This window comes from Manacus candei, unplaced genomic scaffold (genome assembly GCF_025592945.1).
Source record: "Manacus candei isolate 608988 ecotype Guabito, Panama unplaced genomic scaffold, ASM2559294v1 h1tg000015l, whole genome shotgun sequence".
Classification (NCBI taxonomy): Eukaryota; Metazoa; Chordata; class Aves; order Passeriformes; family Pipridae; genus Manacus; species Manacus candei.
The window spans coordinates 13226747-13253086 of NW_026138063.1; the positions used below are offsets into that span (position 1 = coordinate 13226747).

General features: G+C 41.5%; 2 protein-coding genes across 27 annotated transcripts in view; both read left to right on the plus strand.

The window, feature by feature from the left end:
- DLG1 (discs large MAGUK scaffold protein 1) overlaps nucleotides 1-2971 on the plus strand; it is a 138722-nt gene extending 135751 nt beyond the window's left edge. For all 25 annotated transcript variants that reach the window (XM_051781318.1, XM_051781320.1, XM_051781324.1 and 22 more), the window contains one exon: nucleotides 1772-2971. In XM_051781318.1, the coding sequence (XP_051637278.1) occupies nucleotides 1772-1878 (107 nt within the window). In that variant the 3' untranslated portion in view covers nucleotides 1879-2971. The remainder of the gene's footprint in view (nucleotides 1-1771) is intronic.
- Nucleotides 2972-6122: 3151 nt separating this feature from the next.
- MELTF (melanotransferrin) lies at nucleotides 6123-25907 on the plus strand. 2 transcript variants are annotated; one of them, XM_051781353.1, is made up of 15 exons: nucleotides 6123-6328; nucleotides 8528-8682; nucleotides 12306-12405; nucleotides 13721-13903; nucleotides 14221-14377; nucleotides 15262-15329; nucleotides 16061-16248; nucleotides 16431-16611; nucleotides 17550-17701; nucleotides 18078-18174; nucleotides 19025-19219; nucleotides 20824-20980; nucleotides 23416-23483; nucleotides 23579-23766; nucleotides 24560-25907. In XM_051781353.1, exons 1-15 carry the CDS (start codon nucleotides 6283-6285, stop codon nucleotides 24836-24838), a joined length of 2214 nt encoding a protein of 737 aa, XP_051637313.1. In that variant the 5' UTR covers nucleotides 6123-6282; the 3' UTR covers nucleotides 24839-25907. The 2 variants fall into 2 exon arrangements, with proteins under 2 accessions (XP_051637313.1, XP_051637312.1); XM_051781352.1 differs by lacking the exon at nucleotides 6123-6328 and having other exon boundaries at nucleotides 6345-8682.
- Nucleotides 25908-26340: the final 433 nt, after the last annotated feature.

Genomic DNA, 26340 nt, shown 5'->3' on the forward strand with positions numbered 1-26340 from the left:
TGCTGTAAAAATAGTACTTGCCTAACCACTGAGATAAGGCTGAAATTTGTTTTTCGGATGATCTGTGATTATTTTGAGGCATAGGGCCATCTTAGTACCTCTACACCGATTTCAGTTTGATTTATTAATTTAATATACAGGAAAATTTACTAGGAGCTTAATATAGGCTTTAAAAACTACATGACTTTCTACCGTTTTCCTGGGTGTTGTAATGCAGATGTTTGCTTTGTTGACATTTCATATGCTTGAAGCTTTTTATTTGCAGATCTGAGATTGCCCAGCAAAGCTGTCTGTAGGAAGTTGTTCATTACCTTTTTTTTTTTTTTTTTTAATTGGGAAGATGATCAAGCATGATAGTAGTGAATTAAGCCTCTGGAAATTGAACACTACAGCATTATGGTACTTAGGAAATCAAATTTGTGCATGCTGTGGAACTCACTGTAACAGCAAGGGATAGGCTGCAATCACTCAAACTGTGCTCATTCTTTGCATTGTGGCTTGTAGGGGGAGGTTGGTCAAGTGATGACCTTCAGGAGGCTGGAAATGAGCCTTCCCTATTCCTGCCCTGATAGACAATTGCTCCTTTCCTTCCTCTTACATTCTCTTTTACCATGTTTTAGTGTTCACTGCCCCCTTCACCTCCTTTCTGTGACATGACTCCTTTGCCCAGTTCCTTCTTCCGCATCCTACCTGGGCAGAGCTGTGAATGCAGCAGTCTGCTCCAGCTTCACACAGGAGGAGGACAGAGCAAACAGCAGACTCCCTGCCCCAGTCTTTCTGCTGCCCTGTTCTCTACATTTTGTGCTACCCAGTTGTCAGTTTTTAGGAGGTGGAAATGGAATGGTAGGAATAAAAAGGAAGTAATTTGCATGAAAGCAAAGCTTGGAAGGAGGAATAATCTATTGATGTACAGAAGAGTGAGTCTTGCCTGCCTCAAAAACTCTTTCATGCTAAACTTCATTCTTGGATTCTTGACACTGAGATTGCAATCCTAATTAAAAAGGAGTTGCTGTCTCACAGTGATTGCTCTTCCAGGCTGAAATGTGGTAAGAATATCTCAAACTTCATCCTCATTTTCACGAGACTGTACTTTATTCTGGTATGTCAGAACACACCCATATCGGCTCACTCCTAATTTTATAGCCTCGGCAAAAGAATATCTATCTTACACCATCTGAATATAAATTGCACTTTTTACTGTATAAGGAAGCCTATTGTCTATAAAACTTGAATCTGTTGGCTGGACAACAAACTCCATGAGTTCCTCCTCTTTTTAGCCAAAAGCAAAGGTAGTGTTAGTGGGGAGACATCCCAAGGTCAGCCAGCCTGGCTGTGAAGCTTCGGGATCCAGCTGAGGATTTCACCAAGCCTGACTGAGACTGGCTATATGAGGACACAGCCCTGTACTGTCTTGCTTTGTGTTGGAAACTGCAATGAAAGTTGGGTCAAAAAGAATTCCGGAGGATGTGAATTGACTCAGGCAAATTGGAACATGTGGTTAGGAAAAGGTAAAAAAACCTCCTCAGTTGAGCATATATATAGTACAGTGGAAACCACTTCCTGTCCCCAAGGATGTGCTCTTGTGTGTCCTGCAGTACCATTCTGTGCTTCACTCCAGCACAGAAACCAGAAATCTCCGTGGGTGTCTGTTCTTTCAGCAATCATAAATCCTCTTGCCACTCTGAGAGAAAAGAACAGCTTGTGTGGAGCAGTGTGGGGTCTGTACAGAGCTGGGAAGGATGATTGCTGATTGCCACATTGTGTTTTGCAGCTATTGTCCAAGGAGACACACTGGAAGAAATCTACAACCAAGTGAAACAGATCATAGAGGAACAGTCTGGTCCTTACATCTGGGTTCCAGCAAAGGAAAAATTATGAAAACAGATTTTTATTTTTCATTTTCTAACTGACATCACCTACTACATCTGACGACTCTTAAGCCCTTCCAGTGGAGCCTGCCTCTAGTTCTCTCCAGCGTGGTTCATACCCTAACCATCACATTCTGCAGTTCCCATAATGCTTTACATTTGGTGTCTCTCTTAGTTTAAATAATTTGTATTATTGTGTGTTGTTGGTTTGCCATTTTTCAAACATGACAGTGGAATGGCCTGACCAGCTATTAGTTTAGGGTGGGGGTGGGAGGGAATTGCTTGGTAAAATTCCTTAATGTTTAAGGGAAAGTAACTTTCAAAGATTTTTCAAAAAAGCTTTATAGACATTCTTTTAAAATTTCATAACAATTGAAAGAAAAGTTGTATTCAAGGAAGTTGTAAATTATGAGTAACTTTGCACGCTTAACTTTAATAGCATGGTTTGGTCAGGGCAATCAATTTCAGGTTTTATTTTCTGAGTTCAATTCTATTCTCACAGTATCTTTTTTTTCTTTCCAGGCAGTTAGAGAGAAACTTTCAAATTTTGAGTTCACATTTTCATTAAGTCCCATTAATAGTCTTCAAGGGATATTCATTTTCATAATTTCATATGGATATTCTTATAATCTATTTTTTCATTTTTTGCCAATGAAATTGCTAGGGACAAAGATGTGTAATGTTTTTAATCTTCCTCGTGAAACACTATTTATAGTGTATTACAGAAATTCTTTATAGATAATGGTCATCACACTTTTTGAGCCTAAAATATGTTTAGGTGCTACAAAACCTTGTATTTTTCAGAGGAATGCCAAATTTCCATTGGCAGTAATACAGAAAACAGCTGCAGAGATGGTCATTAGGGCAATGAGAGAATGATTCATAGCCTAAAAATGTGTGTGTTCTTAGGGGTCAGATTTTAATGAATATTTTACCCACAATAACTGCCTATTTTGTTATAATAAATATATATATATTAAACTTTCTTTAACTAAACTCTGTAACTATGGGAATTATTTTCTTTACATAGTTGCGCACACGTATAAATATATATATATAAAATATATATTTTTCTTTTACCACCTACTCCTAGCTTTTTGTTTTAAATAAAAAAAAAGAACAAATTAGAATTTACCTTCCTTAATCACAAAAAAAAAGAAATGGGCTATGATGGCTGGGCATGAAGTCCAGGGAATATTAGTACAAGAAAAAAATACATGCAAGTTCTCCTCTTTTCTACAGAATTTCGGGTGTTTGTCTTCCCCTGCCCCCTTTGTAATATGCATGTCTTAACCAAAGGGAGAATTCAGAGACAATACATTTTATTTTTCTGTACGTATTCAGCTCGGATTGCACAGGCACAAGATCTTCCATTTGCGATGCACAAAGTTCTGTGCTGAATGTTATAAATACCTTGTACCAAAACCTTCAGTAATGAAATTCTCTAATTCCCATATTATTTGGTACCTGCCATTGCTTGTTTGCAACTGATTGTTTATAAGAGGGATGTACTTACGGCAGTCGTGGGGCAGCCCCACAACCAAATCAGCTTTGGTTTGTAAAGAATTATCAACACTATCCATTCCATTTGTTAGAAAGAGGAGAACAGCTAATAAACTTTATTGTACAATATATTTGTCAAGTGTGTTTTTAATTAAAAGAACTACAGGTGTTGTAGCATTTTAAATTAATTGACTTAGACTGTGAATGGAAATAATGTGTTAGAGGAACACCAGTGACCAGACTGGGGCTGGTGAAGTTACTGCATTGAAAGCAGGTTTGAACTTGTGATGCAATTATTGCTGGTGTTATATGGAATGCTAATGAGGCTTGCAGGAAGTCTAAGGTGTGGGTGCACAGCCCAAAATAGTTTGTTTTGCAAGATTTGGGAAGTTAGGTGGGCTGTCTTTCTGAGACTTCCTGTCTATGAAAGTGCAGGGTGTACTGGACTGATGCAGCTTTTGATGAATACTGTCATAAATTTTTAAGGGAGCTAAACATGTACTGTAGTCTCCCTCTTCGAAAGGGACTATTTGAGATGTCTAGTGAAAAAGACCTACTCTAAAAAAGTAGAAATATATAAATCTCTGGTATCAAATCTGCAAATGCATCTGACATCTCTATATTGTGTACACTTTTTTTTACCTCATTTTTTAACCCCTCAGAAAGAGTCCTGTTCAGCTGAGTAGATCTGTGAGGAATTGCTCTTTCACATATTGGAGTGTCTGAGTAACTTTCACAGAGCTTTACCCCAGGCACTTGTCATACACTGGCCAGGTATCACCAAATACTCCACAGTCCACAGTAATTTCCTTGCACAGTTGTCATGCTGGAGTCATGCTGGAGTGAAAACAAGTCTTTGATCAAGAAAATCTAAATGGCTCTGGTGTGTTTTGTTTGCATTTTTGGTTTTCTTTGTTTCTGATCTTGTTCTTGAGCCCTGTCAGAAAAGTTGATTCTGACAGCCCTGATGCTCCTAGTTGTCTGGTTTTAGCTTGTAATTGTTGGGATTTTGCATTATTTAGTGTTTCTCTGGCTCTCATCTTTCCAGTATCAGGTGGATACGTATTTGATTCTTGGGTACACTTTCTGCATTTTAAAGATACATTTTACAATATCTACACTTCTCTTAAGCCTTCCACAACTAGAATAATTGGGAAATCCAAATGGCATCGTACTGATGCATTATCACCCTTCTCCTGGCCCAGTGAAGGCACCATGAGTTTTCTTTCTGCCTGCTAACCCAGCTGGTTGTAATTGCTATACAGACACATGCCTGATGAAGTATTTGTTACTCTCTATTAATATTGTAAGTTATACTAATTATTTCCTCATGAGCATTTTTTTCTAAATTGTGCTGAAAATTAGGTTAAGAAATTTAATATCTCCTTAAAGCACAGATATTCATAGAGTTAAGAATAAAATAGGAAAATTATTGAAATTCTCATGAATTGTGCTTGTGTGATTGTTTAGAGGGGGCTACATTCAGAATAGGGCACCTACCTTCTGAACCTTTCCTGTAGAAGATCAGAAGAACCACAGGAGAGCCCTGCTACCAAATTCATGTCTTATTAATCCAGCCCTTGCAGTCTTAAGCAACTGGTGCTGGGACTGTGCATCAGTCTTGTCATCTGTATACAAAAGTGAGCCCCACTCCAAGCATCATGGAGGGCTTCAGATGTTAATCTGTGGGAAGGATGCAAATAATGCATCCTTCAAGAAATTTGGAAGGGCTCCAGTTTAGCATTTTAGACAACACAGGGATGATTAATTCCAGAGGCAGCCATAAGGTTTTATTTGGGAAGGAGATCTGGAGGGATCATTATGATTTTTTTTTTTTAAGTTCTTAACTTGAAATAGCAATTAATTGACTCAGCTGTTGTCTTACAGTTGCTACTAAGTGTTAAAGCATCCTGGCCAAATTGCAGTCAGATAGCTGAATAACTAACTGCTGGAGGCATCCATGCCACACTCCTGGCTGTACAGGCTGTGTGGGATGCACACAGCTCTCGGGGTGTGTGAGGAGTCATGGCAGGACACAGCCATTCTGTTGCTGAGTGCTGAGCTGAGCAGTGGCAGTCAGCAGAGCAAAGCAGCACTCAATGGCTTTTATCTAAACCAAGTGTGTTACAGGCAGCTGCAGTTCATTGACTAATGAGACATGAAGAAAAGGGCAGCACAAATGAGTGTTGCTCTGTGAAAGCTATGCTAAAATTCACAGCAGCTTCTAACAGAGCTATTGTCAGCAAAGTTTTTACTTTTTCTGGGCCTTCTCCAAAACCTTTAAAAAAATCAAATACTTTGGCTATTTTATAGCACTTGCTATTAAGTTTCAGGAAATGTGCACTTAGCATGTGCTGTACCACCTGTAGAGTGTATGGGCTTTGCTGTTGTAAAAGCCTGGGTTTCTGGTTATAGCTTTATGAAATGACAGTGCTGAGAAAGCAGCATAAAGTGACCATCCTCTCAGTCAGATAAAGTGCTTACCTTGAATCTCCTCCTGCTTCCTGAGCCCCGTGAGTAGGGAATACACAAAACTCAAAGTGAGGATTTGGTTCCACAGCCCTGCCTCACCTCTGTGTGCAGGAGTGTGGCTGTTTATCAAAGTCCGTGGGTGGTGCCAAAGCAGTAACAACCTCATTGGTGCCTTCAATATTTTGCAATTTGCAGGTCTGATTTTTTTTTTTTTTTGCTAGTGTAGAGACAGTGTGAGGAGAGCATGCTTTTTTTCCCAGTAGTCATTACGAGGTGACGTGTACCAAGGTAAGCAGGATAAATTGCTGAACAAAGTGCATCTGCAATTGAATGCTGCTGATTTTCACCTAAGACCAGGCTGGAGAGAGCACACTTGCAGAAGCCTTGATCTCTTGGGGCTCTGAAGGCTGGAAAAATCACAGATCCCAAAATTTTCACCATGAAGAGCTCCAGAAATGTCTTCTATCTTCTCTTCTTTCATGCTGGTAAGTGTCCTTCAAAAACTTTGGTTGTAGCATGATGTCTCGGGTTCACCTCTGTGTGATGTGAGAGAGCAGAAGGAAACTTGAACCACTTCAAAACCAATCTCATATGGCCAGGAAAATAAATAGAGGGAAATAATAGAAAAGGAGTAGAAAAGATATCATTGACTCATTGGTATCAAATGATATATTCCCTAAGCACTGAATCTACTTCTTCTGGTGCAGTAGTGTCTGTTTCTCACAACAGTAAGAAACTTACTTTGTAAAAATAGAAATAATTGCTTTATTTCACTTATGCTCTGTGCAACATGTTGGCTTTCTCCTGTCACTCCCAAATCCTAATGGTGAATGCTTTTAAATTCAGAGAGGCAAAATTGTGAATAAACTTGAGTTCAGAGACTGACCTGCTGTTTTATGATAGGAAGAGAGGCTAACTGCAGGCCTTGTCTGCACTCAAGCCTACTGCAGCTGGGTTAACTTGTAAATAAGGAGCCAGGACATTGCCCAGATCTGGCTTTCCTGTAACAACAAAGGTCAGCAGTTTGGAAAGGGACAAATAATTACCTGTTTTTGATGAGTGAGGGAAAAAAATCAACAGATTAATACTGTTTCACTATTTTGGCTGAAACACAGAGCCAAATGAGCTTTATTTCATGTTTCAGGTGTGTATGGCTAATGATTTCTTCATAGAGTTCATGCTTCACCTCCTATGTGTGTATATCTAAAACCAGAATGCTGAGGCTGAAGAATGGCACTTGGCAGATTTTACATACTGAGATGCTGACACCCCAATTTAATTTCTGTTGGCTCGTGTTTATGAAAACCCAAAGCCCTTTATCAATGAAAACTGGGGTTCTTCTTTCAGCCCCAAGGAATTAATGGTGAAAATTTCACCCAGGCAGATGAGGTACAGATTAAGTTTCTGTGAGGTGTGTTTTTATGATGACCCTGTTGTGCCTTTCTTCTGACCGTCTCTTGTTTCTCAGAACTCCTGCAACTCAGAGGTGGGTAATTGTTTCTCCCTCTACTAGCACATGCTGCCATTAAAACTTGTAAGTTTTCCAAGTCTGACTTAATGTTTGTTGACAGCAGTTGAATTGGCTCCGTGTTGCAGCAGAACAACAAGCCAAAACCGCTGTTTCAGTGTCGGGTTTTTTGGCATCAACAATCTTGTTTAGTCTGCAGCCACCCAGTCAGAGAACGTGCGTGGGAGCACTGTCGAGCACTAGTGGAGTAACTTTTAACTTGCAAAGTTGGATGTGGCATCTCAGCTGCGTGACAATGGTGGGAAGTAGAGGGCCAGTTAAAGCTCTTGGAAAGCCACGTGACAAACAGCTTGCAGCAGACTCCAGCTTAAAAATCGATATCGTAGAAAAGCAGTAGAATGCTGTACCCCCACTTACAGAAATGATCTGTGCCTGTTTGTCAGCATAAGCCATCCTTGCGTTTGCAGCCACACCGTTGGGGTTGGTGACATCTCCTTACAAGAGCAACCAAGTGTTTGTAGCTTTGAGACGTAGGAGGGTGGTGTTTGGGCCTGCTGAAAGGCACCTTTCTTCACTGATTAATGGAAATCTCCACTACTAAACTTGAGTCTTTTCATTCATGGCACCACCCTCCCCTTTTCATGGCTGTGGTTATGGTCTCTTATGAAAGAGTGTTTTGAAGGGACAAGTTTACTTTTTTAGTTTTCATAATAAGCCTAGTGGCAAGGCTTTTGAGCACTCAAGGTTGCTTTCCTAATTCAGACCAAAAAGGGCTGGGGCAGGACTCCAGGTACTAACCAGCAATAATTGAGACAAAGTTATCTTTAGGCAGTCTCTTTGGTTTTGTAGTGTATCATTTTAAATGCTTCTGACACGAGAAAAGATTATGTGTTCTGCAAAGTTTTAAGAACAGTCTAGACGCCCTGACCTATTCCATGGTATCTGTATTTCTTATGTCTGAAACAAATGCCATTGGTTTTCAGTATTTGAGTCTGACCCTGTCTTGTATTCAGTCAAAAAAACCTTCAGTATTCATGGTAAGCGAAATGAAAGTGGGAATAATCTCTAAAAACCCATTGCTAAAAGAGCCCTGATTTTTTTCTGTTAGGGAGAAGCAGAATAAAAGGCTGGCTCTTTGGGAACCATTAAATGGTAAGCTCTGTTTTGAAAGTGCTGATGTGTTTTACAATATTTTCTCTTGGTGTTGTGTTTGCAGCTCTCTGCCTGGAACATATCCGGTGGTGCACTGTCTCTGAGCAAGAACTTTCCAAGTGTAATGACATGAGTAAGGCCTTTGGTGAGGCTGGAATCCTCCCCACTCTGCAGTGCACAGCAGGGGGGTCAGCTGCCAACTGCACCCAGATGATCAAGGTGAGCTGTGGGGGACAGTGGTGTTATTGATTTAATTTCCCCATGTGCCTAATAATAATCCATTGGCGATGTACATGGCTCTGTGGTGAGTGTCTGACCATCCAGGCAGCCAACCATAGGCTTCTTGGCACTCATGTCTCTGAAAAATCAAAGCATATACTTTTTTAAAAAGTCATAATACTATTCATATGAACGTGAATTCAGAATGGCCCCATGTCATCTGTTTGGCTGCTCACGTGTGGCCAGTCATTAGAAACACAGCAAAGGTCTTAAACATTTCCTCCCAAATGCTAATCTTTGATTTGGGAATTGTCAGATTTATTTAGCAGATATTTAAGAAGGGATGGAGCTATAAGATGCAGACAGTAGTTAAAGCTGTGCTGCTGAGCTTATAAGTAGATTGTACTTTGATAAACTCTGGATCAAACTCCTATTTCAGGGTCCGGTCATGGAAATTGCTGTATATACAGATGAGATGAATGTAAAACCAAATCAAATCTCCCAACACCAGAGTACAAGAGAAAGACAAAGCAGGAAGTGGGGTGAGCAAAGGGCATGCAAACCCAGCTCTATTAATTCAACTGCCCAGAGTGTGCTCAGTTTCCAAAAGGAACATTGCTCTGGGGAAGGTTTGAAAGACTGAACATGTGGATTTGCAAAATGCTGTGTGCAAAATAATTCCCTCTTTAGGAGGTGGTAGGAGGCAAAACGTGGATATTGAAAGAAATGTGGAGGCAGGTAATCATGGCTGCCTTCACTGACAGAGTGTGGGGAAAGGGAAGGATGACTGGCTGTGTTAATAAGTAATAATACTGTGTAGACATGCCCAAGAATCAGAGTTTTGTGGAGGAAATTAAGGCTGTCAAGGACAAGAGATTCAGAGTAAGGAAAGGAGGTCTGGTAGGGCAGTTTGAAGGGAGATGAGGGAGATGATTGTGGCCAGATAAAAGGAACAAATTTCAAAAATTGGTATCTTGTAATTTTTGTCAACAGAAGCATAATGACTGTCTGATTACTAAAACTACCTCATTGCCTCTTGATAAGTTCTGTTCTTGAGTGAGGAAGACTGTATTGAAGAATGTTAGGAGCAGATATTGATATATATGTGGATCTTTCCTTGGGATTAGACAAGAAATACATTCTAATGTCGGATCTTCCCAAAAGCACTCGGCTGATTGCTGCATTGCACAAGGGCACCTGTTAGACTCTGCAAAGCAGATTATTGAAAGGACTGATGATTGTCTGCTTCTGAAATACAGAGCTCCCAGAATTGCATTTGTAAGCCATTGCAAGCAGCAGGCACCTTTCTAAAAACCTTGGATTCCTATAAAACTTGTTTAGCTGAACTCAGAAACCTGCAGGCAGATAGCATGAGTAAGTAGCTTTCTGATAAAATGAATTTTCAGTGTAAGGCTTCCGAAAAGACTTTGTCCTCGAGACCTCTTTTTTTTTTCTTGTGCTAATAGTAATCTACTAAATATTTAAGCTGGCCTGCTCTGGGTAGGACTGTGTGGAACCCCTGTGTCTGCATCCCCACTGAACTCTGATCTTTGAGGCCAAAAGGAGTGGGCCACCACGGCTGAAGAGGCAGAGATATGTTGTTCTATAACATTCTGTAACTTGGACTTAGTCCTGTGAATGTATTAGCACATGGATAAGGGAAAAACCCTTTTTGATTGAAGGTGTTTAAAAATTGAGAAATGTCTAAATATTTAACTAAGGAACCTGACAATATTTAGTGTGACCAGAGCTGTTCTTCAACAGGTTTTCAAACACTTGTGTAGGTAATTCTCAAATGTTGTGACACACAGCAGTAAAGTTCCTCTGAAAATAATTAGTAAAGTATTACCAGCACACATATACTTATTAAAAAAGTCATATGTGGAATAGTCCCCGCTGTAATTGTGTGTATTTAAAGGAGAGGCCTGTAGCTTGTAAACTAATTCATGTTTACAACATGAGGCATTTTTTGTCTTGTTCTGTTCTGCTATTTATACACAAACTATTGATCAGAGGCTCTGCTGCTAAACAGAGCTCAAAGGCTCAGCTTTCCAATCAGAAAAGTGCTTTTTGACATGGAAATATGGCCACATAACACAGTCTTTGGCTCTGTGGCCAGCTCTTTTCATTTCATCTGCTCTATTTTCTGTCAACCATCAATTCTAGAGGCTCATTTTGTTTTCCTGAGGGTAAGATCCTTCTACCTCCCACCTCCTCTCCTTCTCACTGTTGGATGCCCCTTCTAAACAACAGGCCATATTTGATTCCTAAGCTGTCTTGTGCTCTGCCCTTCACCAGTGGAATATCACATCTGGTTATTCCACAAAGATTGTGTCTATTCTTTAAGATGCAAATATGTCTGAGCCCCAACTCCTCTTTAGGTTCTCTTGGATTCATTCAGCACTCATTTCATGAGAAGCAACTCTCAGGACATTGATTGTTTTGGCTAATTAATGAATATAATCTTTTTTCTCCTTTGAGCCAAACAAATAAAGGATTTCAAATCACATGACAACTTCAAATCTGGTCTAGCTGTCCACATCAACATATTACCTATGCTCTCATGTGATCCCTTAAAACATTTTTAAGGTTTTTATGTGTCTCAGCCTGTGGGAAATTGCTGTGGTGTACTGGGCAGCACAGTCCCAACCCTGCTTTAACTAGTGCTTTGCAACGTCCCAAGGGATGGGTGAGCTAAATTACCCCCTCCAGTGCTGAGCCAGAGGTTAAGCAAACTGATAAGAAACTTAGAATCAGCTTAGAAATGCAAAATGTCACACTGCTGATTATTTTGTCAGCAATATCTTGTCTCTGTGTGAAATGCCCTCTCCTGGCTCCCACTAGTTTCAGTACACAGTGGGAGCTGGGTTCAGCTGGCCACAGGTGTGTGTACAGCAGTTCTCTCAGCCTTGCTGCTGAGGGAAGTGTCATCCTGTGCTATCCAGAGCAATCCTGCAGCAGGATTCCAGCCAGCTTGGTGTTGCAGTCAACAGAAAAATATGGTGGTGTTGGACACCTTCCCAGCAGTGGATGCCTCAGATTTGTATTCCCCCAGTTTTGAACAGCCTTTTTAGATTCTCTCCTCCTTCCTGGAAGCACACTGCCATCTGCTCCCTCCTCTGCCTGTGTGTGGAGGTACAAGCCAGTGTGCTTTAAGGTTGCTTTTGAGTACACTTTGGGATTCAGATTTTGCAGCCCCAGAAGACATTATTTTAAACTATATGTGTATGATGTCAAAACTATATTTACTTTATTTAATCTTCAAGCTTTGGGCCACTAGCTAAAGATATGAATGAAACTCCAAATCGCTGGGCCTCAAGATTCATCACAGACCTGCAGGATCCATTTTTAAGGTTCCTTTGGACTATTAAGACTAGTGAAGCCATCACAGTACAGAGCTGATTTCTGCATTGTTTCTGAAGGAAGGCAGTTTTGAAATGCTAAAATCCCTCTTGGTAATTATTGTTCAGAAATTTGAGTGCCCTTAAAATAACTGTTTGGAGAGACGAAAACACACAAATGCAGACTAAGGGGCCTCCTCTTCTAAATTCAGGTGTACTCTAGCTGTTGATAAATAGTGATAATTGAATTTCAACATATATTCTGCCCTTGTGTCTGCACAGGATGATTTGGCAGATGCAGTGACACTGGACGGCCACTCGATTTACCAGGCTGGAAAGGAGAATGGTCTGAAACCAGTGGTTGGGGAAGTATATGATCAAGGTATATTCTGACTAAATAACTTTTAGATGACTTAAAATGCACAAGAATTTACTGTTTCTATTTTATTTGGGGTCCTCCCCTGTAAGACTAAACAGTAGATAGTGGTCAGGTTCCTTCTTAGTTGCTCCTGCCTGTAACAGAGTGTGTGGGGAAAGAGGAGATGCCAGGCTAGGGCCAAGTCTGTCCTGAAACAGTTGGGTCAGAGTAGCTGTTCCTGTAATAGGTTTGTTGGGTTGGGTTTTATTGATTTTTTACTGTCTCACTGCTTACTGTCTTCTCTGTTCCATACTTTTCAGATTACTGAATTACAAAGCATAAATTGTTAAGGTTTATCTCTCAAACCCGTACAATTAGAATAATTAGATTTTGGTTTTAGTAGTGTGTATGATTGCCTGCTGGAGGAAAGGAAGTGCTGTTTCTGCTCCTTGTCTAGGTGACGTTAAGCTTTGAGTTCCTTTCAAGGCAGAGACAGTAATTCAGTGGTGACTTGTCATCTTGACTAAGGGCTCAGTATCAGCTTAGTTGTGTAGTTCAGAGCTGGATGATGTTGCAGATCACTTTAAGAGACCCAAAGGAAGGAAAAACTCTGGAAGCAGTCTGCAGGCAGTTGTGTCCCACCACTCTATTGTGAGATGGAGTTGGATTTGGTTTGTAGCTGGGTCTAAGTGTCATATGGTCAAAGGCATCCTCAGAAGTGCTTGTTGGGCACTTGAGGTCTTGGATCATCTACATCATGACTTGGGTGAGGGAACTGTACTTTGGCTTCTCAAAACCAAATAGGCCTCATTATCCAGAGGCTGGCTGTCTCCATTACTCAGATTATGAGCCTCAAATCAAAGAAAAGTGAATGAAATTTAATGATTAAATCAGATTGAATGACCTTATGGTCACTTCAGACCCTCAACTCTTGACTCTCTGAGTTATATCAAACTGTAAAACAAAAAGAATGAAATGAGCTCTGGTGCTCCAGGGATGTCAGCCTGCTCTGCTGTATCAAAATTAAGATCAACTGGGGAATAAATTATATTGGTTTCAATTCAATCAAAATATATTTAGAATCATGGAAAACTTCTTCCAGAAAGGAAGAACAGGGTGACCTTCAAAGTTAGAGCAGATCGCCTGTGGACTTTAAGACAATGCACACTGAAAAAATAATGGGGGACATTGATTCACAGTCAGCAGGTTCTCACCAAGGATGTGAACAGTGTAACTTGCCCGTGGGCAGGGGAGCCACAAGAGGCCACAAATCAATGTATCTCACTGTAATGCTGATGTGAGGCTACTTATCTTGCTTCTCTTTCTTCCTACGCTGCAGAGGTTGGAACTTCCTATTATGCTGTGGCTGTGGTAAAGAAGAGCTCCAACATAACCATCAACAGCCTGAAGGGTGTGCGTTCCTGTCACACAGGGATCAACAGAACTGCAGGCTGGGATGTGCCAGTGGGTTATCTGACTGACAGTGGGCGCCTGGCAGCAATGGGATGTGACCTTCCAAAAGGTAAGAGTTACAGGGCAAAGATCTGTTCTTTAGCAATGCCTTTCTGAGTGGTCTTGGGCCCCTGTGTGTGGACAGAAACGTGTGGTTCAGCTGCTTTTTTGTTCCTTGGCTTCGATGATGCTTGCACCAGGGAATAGACCTAATGTAGGTCTGACAAAGACTGCAGGGTTTTTGGTTTTTAAAATTGCAAACCATCTTTTAAGAAGAAAATGACTTATGCTTTCTACATCTCTTCAGAGATGTGCTGTGTTAAAATGAGATTGTAGGATCTTCTTTTTTCATGGCTAAAAAATATCTCATTCTAATTTTGCTTTTAGCTGTAAGTGAATATTTCAATGCAAGCTGTGTTCCTGGAGCAAATGGTGTGAACTATCCCAAATCCCTTTGTGAGCTCTGCATAGGGAATTCGGCTGGAGAGCACAAATGCGAACGAAATTCCCAAGAGCAATACTATGACTACAGTGGGGCTTTCAGGTAAAAATTGTGTCTCTGTCAATTTTTTTTGTCACTGTGCTCTCTCTATAGACACCAACCTAGGCTTCACTGACTGGAAATTGAAGCCATAGAGCTTTCAGTTTATCTTGCTAGAAAATCTGCAGTTTTGTTAGGACAACCATGCTTTTAACCTAACTGAGCAAAAGTAATTCTTAACCCACTATTTCAAGTACTAATACCTGAGTATTAAAACCAAGTGGATATTTAGCACATATATGGGGCAGGAAAAGCTCTATTTGCTGTTTGTTTTGTCCAGCAGCTGTTGACACAATCAGAGTGTTTGTTTCATCAGACTTTACTGACTTTATCTTTCCCAGTAAAACCTGATGGCCCTTGGAGTCTGAGAGCTGAACTGTTGCCCTACTTGGTTATCTCACTCATCCCACCTCAGTGGCACTGAATTATCGACTTACTCTGCCTCCGTTTTTGCACACCAATCCCTTATTTTCCTCTTTTCTGTCTGTGTGCTGTGTTGGAGCTCCCAGTCCCTGAGTAATAGCATTAACTGAGCAAGGGCAGAATTTGCTTACAAGAAACACTTGCTCCTTGCTCCTTCCTGCACATTCCCCAAAGGATTGTGTGACTGCCTTAGACAGAGAAACTGTCCTGGACAAAAAAGGTCATGGTGTTTGTCCCAGGCAGCACTGAACATGTTGTCCATGTTCACCAAATGACAATGATAGTTTACTTCATGCTCTAACAGCCACTAGTCTCTGCCTTGAGCAAAACTCTCAGCACAAGGAAATAGGTCAGTGTCTGTGTCTGATGGAACGGAGCACAGAGCCCTCGGGCTGTCGGCAGTGGCCAGTGCACAGGAGCTGGGTTTTGTAATGCATCTTTGTGCTTGGATTTATATCTATTAGGTGTTTGGCTGAAGGTCCTGGAGAGGTTGCTTTTGTGAAGCACAGCACAGTGCCTGAAAATACAGATGGTGAGTAATCCTGAAGCTTGTGGAATAATGGCTGCAAGGTCTGAAATACAGTGTCTGTAATGACAGTATAATATCAAATGTTTGATGTATTTTGAATTGAGGAATCAGCAAATAAATGCTGTGATAGTGAAAACATGTACCCACAGAGGTGTGCACCAGGAGACAGAATCCATGGGATTTTGTTTTCTTGATAGTTTCAATAAAGGTTAGAGGTGGAATCTTAAGCTGCTTTTGGAAAGAGAATTTCAACAAAAGTAAATTATTTTTATATAGACCTGGGCTGTTACATTGCTCCAACCTACCAAGGGATTTCAGCAGAGAGTAGCAGAAAGTAAACAACAGGTTACCTGCCCTATCTGGCACTATGTGAAAACCACCTTGAGCATATCATTGCTTTAATATCATGGACCTGTCTGACCCAGGGGAAAGAAAAACCAAAAAAATGTTGCCCACGATCCTAAACTTAGGGATGCTCTTGATACTGCTGCAGACCCCAGTACAGTTCAGTGCAGTCTCACAAGTGTTAAGCTCTCTGTTGTCTCATCAGACATAAAGAACTAAAGGACCCCAAAGGTGCACGGGGTGTGTTGTGCAGTCAGGAGTAGCTCAGAGATGCTCAGGAGGTGCGTGTCCTGCTCCACGTGTGCAAGTGATGTTTAGAGAAGGCTTGGAGCCAGGAGCATCAGCCCCACCTGAGGTGTGTTCCATAAGCATGTCCTCTCTGATTTCAGGAAGAAGTTCTTTCTTGTGGGCCCAGCGGCTTCGCTCCCGGAACTTCCAGCTCCTGTGTCGCGACGGCAGCAGAGCTGAAGTGTCAGAGTGGAGAACCTGCCACCTGGCCCGAGTCCCAGCTCGCGCCGTGGTTGTGCGGCCTGACACAGATGGAACAGTTGTATTCCAGCTCCTAAACCAGGGACAAGTAGGACACCATTTTTTCATCACTGTGTTGCATTTTAGAAGGGTTCTCCCACCCCTCTTGGTGAACTGAAGACAGGATATCCAGGCACCTTCGGCTCTGTGGGGTTTGAAGGGGTATGGGATGTCACAGATCCCAGGCAGAGGGATGTCTGACAGGTGCTTTTTTCTTCTTTAACATTACAGCAAAGATTTAATGGGGTGGGTGCCAAGTTTCAGATGTTTGACTCTGCAGCCTACGGTGCCCAAAATCTTCTGTTCAGAGACTCCACGACAGAGCTCGTTGCAATCACAGCTCAGAATTATCAAGCATGGCTGGGTGATGAGTATCTTCATGCCATGCAAGCTCTGAGCTGCGACCCCAACAGTAAGTTGTCTGTAGATTCCTACTTATAACAAAGAACAAAGATAGGTGATAGCAGAGATCATGTTCGTTCTGGTTTTTCTCCTCACTCTTGGAGGGTTATGGCAAGATGCCAGTCTGATCTTTGAGCTTGCAGAAAGGTCACCTTTTGATAGAAACAATATCACATTGCAGAATACTTTCCTGTGCAAATTGACACGCTCTGTGTGTTATAAGATCAGGCATTTTTTATCCTTTCTGGTATATGGAGACATTAATCTGGTAAACTGCTACTGTTACTTGGTACTTAATTTCTTACCTGCTGACAAGGGGAAATAATAATGCACTGCTGCACAAATCCTCAGGTAGTCTATAAAAATGTATGAATGGGTTCCTAGCAGAGGATTTCCTCCAGAAGCTGAAGGAAATCCTCAGTTGCTCTTTACTGAAGCGTTATGGTCTTTCCTACTATCAGAAGAAAGTAGAAATTACTTGATATGCCTTCTGGGAAAGTCAGAAAGACAGGTTGTAAGAATCTCTGCCTTAAGAAGCTTAATAATCCTGCCAACTGAGCCTCCAGACATGCTCTGTGCTGTGGCAAAGCCCCTCACCTTGCAGACTTGTGTCTTGTGGGTGCTGCTCCGTGACTGTCAGGTGTGAGGAAGTCTGTGTTCAGGGGAATTTTTGATGCACTCAACTAACACATTATGGCTGTGCTTAATGGTCAGCAATTGTAGAAGTTGTTCCTTTGCTATGGATGGGTTTGCAGTGTGAACATAACTGCTAATCTGGAGTGCCCTGGTTCCTGATCAGGTGGAAGTCTGAGCTGGAGGGATGGGGAGCAACACAGAAGCAAACATTTTCCATAACATGGGTGGGATGTGTAACAGGGGGCAGCATGAATCCCTCCTTGTCTATTGAAAAGAAAGTGAATGTATTATTTGCTTTTTAATTTTGTGCAGCCTTGCCAGAAAACCTGAATTGGTGTGTTGTATCCACTGAGGAGATTTGGAAATGTGGTGAAATGGCCGTTGCCTTTAGGAAAAAGAATTTGAAACCAGAAATTCAGTGTATTTCAGCCAAGACAAAGGAAGAGTGCATGGAGATGATCCAGGTAGGCTGCTATAATCCTTGTGCAATAAACCAAATGAACAGAAACTGCTCTCTGCTGGGTTAGAGGTACCTGTGTGACCAGTAGGAACACTGGATTTCAAGGAGGTAGCTCAGGTGGTATGGATGGGCCTGAACCCTGATGATCTTCAGCTGTGATGAGGGCACTGTTGCCTGTCTAACTGAAGCCTGTATGTGTGAAATCTCCTGTCATTGTTTCACTGATGATGCTTTGTGCACATTTTGGAAGTTTTCTTTAGCAGTGTATTGCTCTTTTGCTGTAAACCTTGCCCTTCAAGGTCCAACAGGTGTCACTGTTGTAGTGGGGAAAGTATCTGCTGTTTTTTCACAGAAATCCTACATTTTCTTATATTTTTCAGAAAAAGGAAAGTGATGCCGTAGTTCTGGGTGGAGCTGATATTTACACAGCTGGGAAGACATATGGCCTTGTACCAGCTGCTGGAGAAAGTTACTCTGGTAAGAAGGTCAAGAAACATAAATATAGACCTTATTTTTCCAGGTTGTTTGAAAACAGCTCTAAAAGCACAGCCCTTTGTCCCTAGCCCTGCTGGGAATGCTGTTTTCAAATACATGAGAATTATTACCCCCACATCATGGATAGATGAGGAAATAGGTATGAGATGACACTTCTACAGTGAGTCAACTTTTATCTGTCCTGCTGCAGGACCAGGTTGAGTCTTTGACAGTTTTGAATCTTGGAGTTCTTTATTTATCTTTTCAATTCTGCAAAAAAATATTTACAATGGAAAAAAGTAGTATTCACAAAGTCAAAATATTTTTAACAGAAACAAAAATACAGAAATTACACAGTAGATTCTAGTTAAAAGCAAATTCTTCCTGTCAATATGGCTGCTTCAGAGTCACCAATGAAAAGTGGCCTTGTGTCCATGATGTCACCTAAGGTAGAGTTTCAATATTATTCAAAACTCATTGATGTTTTAATAAGGTTTGAGGTTTTCACATAAAAATAACTTCTTAAAGCAGATTTGCTAAGTGACTAATGACCCAAATGTTGTTTTTCAGAGGGATGTATTTGTAAGAGCTAGCATTAACAAGAACACTTTCCTGTCTGTCTCTAGTTTATTCAGCTCAGGTGCAGCAGTGCCAGCTTACAGGCTATAGGTGAATGCAGCAGTGTGAGGTAGTAGAAGTGAAGAGTAATTCCATGTGCATCCATACTTCCTGACTAGCTGAATGTTGGTGCAATTAAGTTGGCACCTGATAAGAGTAATGAATCTGTAGATGATCACTAAGCAGTGGAAATGCTGAAGAGAAACTGCAATGTGTTGTGTTTTTTTTCTCCAAGCTAATGACAGCAGCAATGCATACTATGCTGTGGTGTTAGTGAAACGAAATCTGTCCAATGCATTCACCATCAGTGACCTGAAAGGGAAGAAATCCTGCCACACAGGACTGGGGAGAAATGCTGGATGGAATATTCCCATTGGCATACTAATTAAGAGGGGGATTATTAAGCCCAGAAACTGTGATATTCCTCAAGGTAAGACAACAATACTACATATCAAAAATACAGTAATAGTTTAATGATAAACTTTAATTAGGCAAATAAGTTCAATATTTCATAGCTCTGTATTAACCATATTTGTTTGTGAAGAAGTATTGTGTTTTTAATATAACAATTTGAAATTTTAAGTTTGCCACCAGAGTGAACTAGTGGAGGGGTCTAACTGAGAATGTTATATCTAACACAAAAGTATTCCTTTCCTTTATCAAAAAATCAGTAGTTAATTCAGGTTGGACAGGACCTTTGGAGGTCATCTCTAGTCCAACCAACTGCTCAAAGTAGATCTGATAGTCCAGATTGCTCAGTGCTGTGTCTAGGGAGGTTCTGAGTAACTCCTAGGATAAAGATTATATACATCATCTCTGGACACTGTCCCAGTATTTGACCATCCTTGGTATAAAGAGTTTTTTTTCTTGTACCTAATCAGAATTTCCTTCCTGTCACTGTGGTTCTGTTACTTCTCATCCTTTTGCTCTGCACCCCTGAGAAGGATCTGTCTTTGTCTTCCTGAGAAACCTGCTGTGTGAATGAAGACAGCAATACAGTGTTAGTTGTCTTATCTCCAGGCTGACCAAACCCACTTCTCAGCCTGGTAAGTGCAAGTTATGCTCCAGCCTCTGAGCATCCCACTCTCCTACTGTATTTGCTCTGGAATGTCCATGTCTTTCTAGCACTGGGAGCTCAGAGCGTGGCACAGATGTCAGAGGAGAACCATTGCTCCCTGACTGCTCCATTAACACACCCCAGAATGCCATGAGCTTTCATAGGCACAAAATCATGCTGATGACTCTTGATCAACCTGTTGTCCACCAGGATCCCCAGATCTCTTTTTTATACAGAGCTGTTCTTCAGCCTGCCAGCCTTCCATGTTCTTACCCCATCCTAAAAGCAGGATTCTGCATTTGCCTTTGTTGAACTTTGAGGTTCCCGTCAGCCTGTTTCTCCAGCATGACCAGACCCATCTCAATGGCAGTCCTGGCCTCAGTGCATTAAAATGATGAAGTTTATTCCAGCTTTCAGAAATGCATTTGAAGAGTCCATTGCTTTTTGTATTCAATTAACTTATTATGTTGTCTTGAAAATCCTGCTTTCACACCTGATTGCCTTGGTTTTTCCTTGAGGATATTGACCCAAATCAGATATCAATAATAGTCATAGAAAATACAGATGTATCCCTCTAGAAAGTAATTCCAAATCTGGGATATCATTGCAATAAATGATGTATCTCTTCATCTCTGTCCAGAATTTTATTATGTTATTTTCAAAGTGCATTAGGTAGTGAAGCAATGTAGCACAACAAGAAAGGGATCTGTTACCATAGAACTCCAGGTTCTAATTTTGCTTGCCTATTTCCTATCTATCTCCTGGGAAGCTCTTTGGTTTCATTACCTAGTCAGCTAAACAGTGCTTTGAAAATATCTTAGAAGTTCTAGTTTGTGAATTCCAGTAAGGCAGCTGTAACTCCTGTTTCTAGTGTTCTACTGAAACCTGCATTGGTTATAACTTCATGATGGTATAACTGCTTGTTTTTGTGAAGAGTCCACACTTTTCACTACTTGTGTTGGTTTGTCTTTCCCCAGCTGTGAGTGAGTTTTTTTCTGCCAGCTGTGTGCCTTCAGCTGAGCAGGACAATTACCCATCAAAACTCTGTCAACTCTGTATTGGGGACGAGAGTGGAAACAATAAATGCAGTGCAAGTAGCCGAGAACGTTATTACAGCTACAGTGGAGCCTTCAGGTAACTCATACATGTGGTTGTTATTTGTCAGTTTGTCAAAATGCAAGGAGGACCTAGTTTCCATCCCAGTGAGCAAACAGTGGCTACAGCATGTGTCCCCAGATGTCTTCCCCAATACAGGTCACTGGATCACGTCCAAGCCTTTTGCCACCTTCCTGGTCTGCAGACAGCCAGACCAACAGCCCAACCCATCTGTCTGTGTACACAGCACCCACCCAGTGAGAACCAAAGAGATTGTCATCAGTCTCCAGTTTTGCTTTAATCTAGTGCAGACAATCTGCAACTCTGAGTGGGCAGGTCATCCACAGAGAACTCCAGCAGGGAAGCAGGCACACAGTAGCCAAGATCTGGCTGCTGTATGTCCATGCAGAGAGTGACAGGCTAGTGGCAGGGACCCAGGAGTGAGTGTTCACTACTGATTCATTGGTGGCTGTATCTGAAAGTAGATTTCTGGACAGCACAAACAGCTATGGCCAATGTTCAATTACCAAATTCTCTTCAAAACAAAATATGTTAAAAATACAGGAGGAAAATAGTGGAATAAATAGTGGAACAAAATGTAATAAATACATTGTGTTACTGTATACATGTACATATGGGGCCATACTCAAGGACTGTGAAACTCTTGGATATGGAACAAGCACTTCCTTTTCCTGACCTTCACCTCTGAAGGTAATGGTGCATGTAGCAGCTGGCAGAAAGCCATCTTTTTCCTTCAGAGAGGAGACTTCAACAGCAGCTGCCTAGTAAATAGTGAAGTACTAGGCTCAGATAACTACTTTTTGCAAACCTATTTAGTTGTGTCCAGCTGCTGTGCTGTGGTACATGCCTTGCAGGCAAACTCCAGATCCTCTGCTATACTTCGTGGAATAACAGAGCCAGCTCCCAGTCAGCAGATAAATGAGCAACAAATGCCATTACAGGCTGTATGAGCCTTGTTCATATTCTAAACCTGTGCCTTTGATAATAGTGCCCATACAGTCAAACTTTATATGGAAATCACTTTTTGGTTTTAATAGAGAAGATGTTTAATTCATTGAGGGATGTGCAAAGTTTTAGGTGTTTAAAAGGTTAGGATTTGGATGCAAAAATGGAGGATCACAGTCTTCTACAAGGTAGGGGTGTGTTTGGCTCTGACACTTAGGTGATCCTCTCTGAAAGAAGACTGAGTTATGGAGGTAATCGAGATGAGCTTAGAATTCACCTCCAGGTTTTCTTCAACTCTGGCTGTCTTCAGACTAACTAGACTAGAAGTATGAGAAGGCATTCAGTTTGTGTATATCCCATTGCCTTGTGCAAATTAAACTGTGCAGAGTAGTGAAAAATCTGTCAGGAACAACTTTTTCTGATGGGGAAATGCACTGAACAGCACCTGCTGAGTCCTCATTCCCTGCATGACAGTGTCAGCCACAGGGCAATAAGACCTTTGATTATAACTGCTGATGTTAAACCAGGTGCAATTGAAATATATGTATTTTTGGTAACTGTTAGCAGTGATAACTTTCCCTCACATTTTTTACTGCATAAGCCATGCACAGTTACAGCTTTACATTATTTGATTGGTGGGTTTAATTATCTTGTTTTAAAAAGTGCTTCTGGAAAACATTTGTAGAATAAACTGCAAGGTACCACCATTGAACTGTTACCCACAGATCATCTGCAACCACACACTGCCCAAAATACCTGGGAAGACAGATCTTTTTTGCTAGTTCACCCAGCTCACTGTTTTGAGGTCGATGTTACTTATGCATTTCTTACTGAGTGGAGCAATTACTGTGCATTTCTCCTGTCTGTTGACTTCATATTTCAGGCTTAACACAAAAATCTCTGATCAGCTTGTGGTGCCTGTTGCACTGTGCACTAGAGAACACCACAGGGTAACATGCTGGTAAAGGTGTGTGTTCTACACCTCTGCCCTGGCACTCTCTGTAATGGGATATCACACTCATAGGAGAGGAGGTGACTTTTAGGGTGCCCTTGGCATGTTGGGCTGCTCCTCCTTCAGAAAATTAGAGGAAACTGAACTTAGCTCTGGAACAGTGCCCTTAGCAACTGCAGTTAGATTAACTGGAGATCTCTAATGTACAGGCCTGTAAATGCTGCACTATCACATAATAGGTCTTCTATTTCTTTGCTCATCTAATACTGGCCTTTTCTGTTGTGTCTCACGCTGATTTTAATACCATTTTTCTACTGTATTCCTCTCTTAAAATTCTTGATTGAGAATATTTTTTTTAATGCTTTGCAAAGATGTTGCTTTTCCCTCCTTTCAAGATGCCTAATTTCTCTGTTTTTTCTGATTACCTTTGGGTCCAGTACATTTTTTTGCAGGAATGTATGTAAGAAAAATTGTATTCTAAACCTATGAGTTTTATAAAAAATGTGGTTCACATAAAGATGCTTTGAATTGAATTTATATCTTTGACTTGCTTTAGGTGCCTGGCAGAGGACTCTGGGGATGTGGCCTTTGTGAAGCACTCGACAGTGTTTGAGAACACAGATGGTACTTACTTTTACACAGCTTTTTATTATAATTCATTATTTTCTCTTGCTGTAAAGCATTCAATGAGTGACAATGACCGGCTTCCTTTTTTTCAGGTAATAACACTGATAGTTGGGCCCAAAACTTAAAGTCCAGTGATTTCCAGTTACTGTGTCCAAATGGTGCCCGTGCTGAAGTCACTCAGTTTGCTGACTGTCACCTGGCTCAGGTGCCAGCTCAAGCCATTATGGTTCACCCAGATATCAATGTTTTTGCTCTGTATGGACTACTGGACAAAGCCCAGGTATTAATAATCCATTTATTTTAAGCGGGAGTCTTATATGGTTTAACACAGTTCAAAGATAAAGACAACAGGACCATTCTGCCATATCATGGGACTGTGCAGAGCCCTGTTCTTGGGATTGTGACAGAGAAGGTAAAATACAACCCATGTCATTCTCCCAGTAAAACCACCCTGGTGCACAAGGGATTTCAACTTTTTGCCCAGCCACTGGTTGCAGTAGTAATTTTTCTGGAGCTTAAGGTGTTTTCCCATGACTTTTCCATGTTTCTGCATGACTTTGAGGTCTACAGGGAATAGAGTACATGCTAACGCTTTTCCATTCTGGAATTTTCCTAGGAGTGCAACAGAACACTGCTGGATATATTTATGCTGCAGCCTGTACAGGGTGAACCATCTGCCTGGCTGCTTCAGAGAGGTTCCTCTCCATACTGAAGTTAACTTGTTCAAAAGCAATACTGAGTATCTCCATGCTAGGATTCAGTCATTTCTGTAACTCCTGGGCAGACAAACTCTACATTACAGAACAACATTTAGGCAGAAGAATTTTTTTTAAAACTACAGCTCTTTCCAGATAGTAACTAAAAAACCAGAATCACAAATGCTGTCCTTGTAATTGCCTGTGGCAGAATTCTGTTTCTAATCTACTGGAGCGTCTAAAAGCAAACGCGTAAGAGATTCTGCAATTGTGTATGAATTTTTCATCTACAAAACAGTTCCTACTGTCTTTCATGTTGAACAGGAGGAATGTGGCACTTAATCTTGCAAAATACTGAAACCTTTCCATTATTTTCAGGTCTACTTTGGAAATAGCAGCAACGGAAATGGATTCAAAATGTTTGATTCTTCAACTTTTCAAGGAAAAAACTTGATCTTTAAGGATTCAGCTGTTGAGATTGTGCCATTACAAGAGAAGAGAACATACACAGAATGGCTGGGGAGTGAATATGTTGAGTCCCTCGAAGGGATGCAAACACCACAGTGCTCTGGGGCAGGCAATAAGATAACACAGTACTCCTTTGTGGCTGCAGTCATTCCCCTTCTTGTTTTGTGTCAGATACAAGGCTTGGACTAGGACGGTTCAAATGGCAACTTCCAGGCCACCTCTGCCCAACCACCTTCTCTTCAGAAAAGCTGTTTGGATAATGTGCTGTGCTAACATTTGAATGCCTCTTCCTGCCTCTTGCAGGGCAAGTGCCAACAGCACCTGCTCGTCAGGAGAGTGGGATGGGGCTGGAAGCTGCCCCGTCTGTGTGGATGGGGTGGAATTTGTGGCAGAAGCCAGCAATACAGTATCAACATGGTTTACAAGATCAGTCCAAACCTGGAGCATCTCTGCCATCGTTGCTTATGTTGAACCATTCAGGATTTCCAAGTATTGTTAGATGGATACTGGGTTTCTGACCTGTAGAAGAATTTCTGCATGTTGGAAGGCAGTATCAAAAACCTTGTCTAGTGAATCGTCTCTGGCTTCCTGGCTGGTTAAGTTCAGACTGCACATCCCTGCTTAACCCATCCTACCCAGTTCCTCCCAAGCTCTGCTGCCATAGAGGTAAGTGCACAGAGGATGGACAGGCTGTGGACAGAGACCAGTCTAGAAAACAGCTGAACAGCTGTGGACAAAGTCTTCCACCCTCCAGTAGAAGGAAGTAGGGGAAATTTCCAAAGACACTGGACAAAAAAGAAGCCCAGAGAGACTTGGAGGGGACTACCTGTTGACAGAGAAAAGGACAAATCCATATGTGAGCATCCACTGAGCTTGTTGACTTTACCACACCCAGTACTCACAAGATATCCTGTGATCTTTAATCTGATGCAGTCTCTATCAAGAACCTTGTGGTTCTCCTCCTTCCACACAGGGCTCTCCTGAGTGCCCGTGCATGAAACTTGTATTTGCTGTAGGTGAAACAAAAGTACTTCATTTCTGAGTAACCATTTCTGTTCCTACTGGCTGTAGAATGTGGATTTTATTTTTATCCATAGCTGCACTAACCATGAATGTTGCTGTGCTGCTGGCAGGCACTGTCTTCCTACCTGCCTCATGATCCTGGGATGAACAGACATTCAGTGTAAAAACAGATAATAATCATGTAAATAAGTGAAAATAACAAATAAATATGAGACGTAATTACACTTTAACCAAACTGCAGCCTGATAGCTAAACTACTGGTTTTCTGGGATATGAACATTTGTGTTTCCCCTTTGCTGCCCACCATTCTATTGCTCCCAGGTTACCAGAGCTGGAGGAGGAGAGACCCAGCCCAGTCCCCAGCTGTGCCAGATGGGATGAGCGTGTCTGTGGCAGGGATTTGTGACATGGTGCCTGCTGCCCAGACCCACAATTACTGGCCAGCTGCCTCCAGCTGCTGTCACTGCTGTGTTCCTTCTCCCTGGGCTTTTGGTCAGTTATGAAATAGCCGGCTGAACAGCAGCCAGCAGTGTGCCCAGGTGGGCAAGAATGCCAATGGCATCCTGGCCTTTATCAGGGATAATGTGGCCAGCAGGACCAGGGAAGTGATTATATTCCCTCTGTACTCTCTACTATGGCACTGGTGAGGCCACAGTACTCAAGTACTG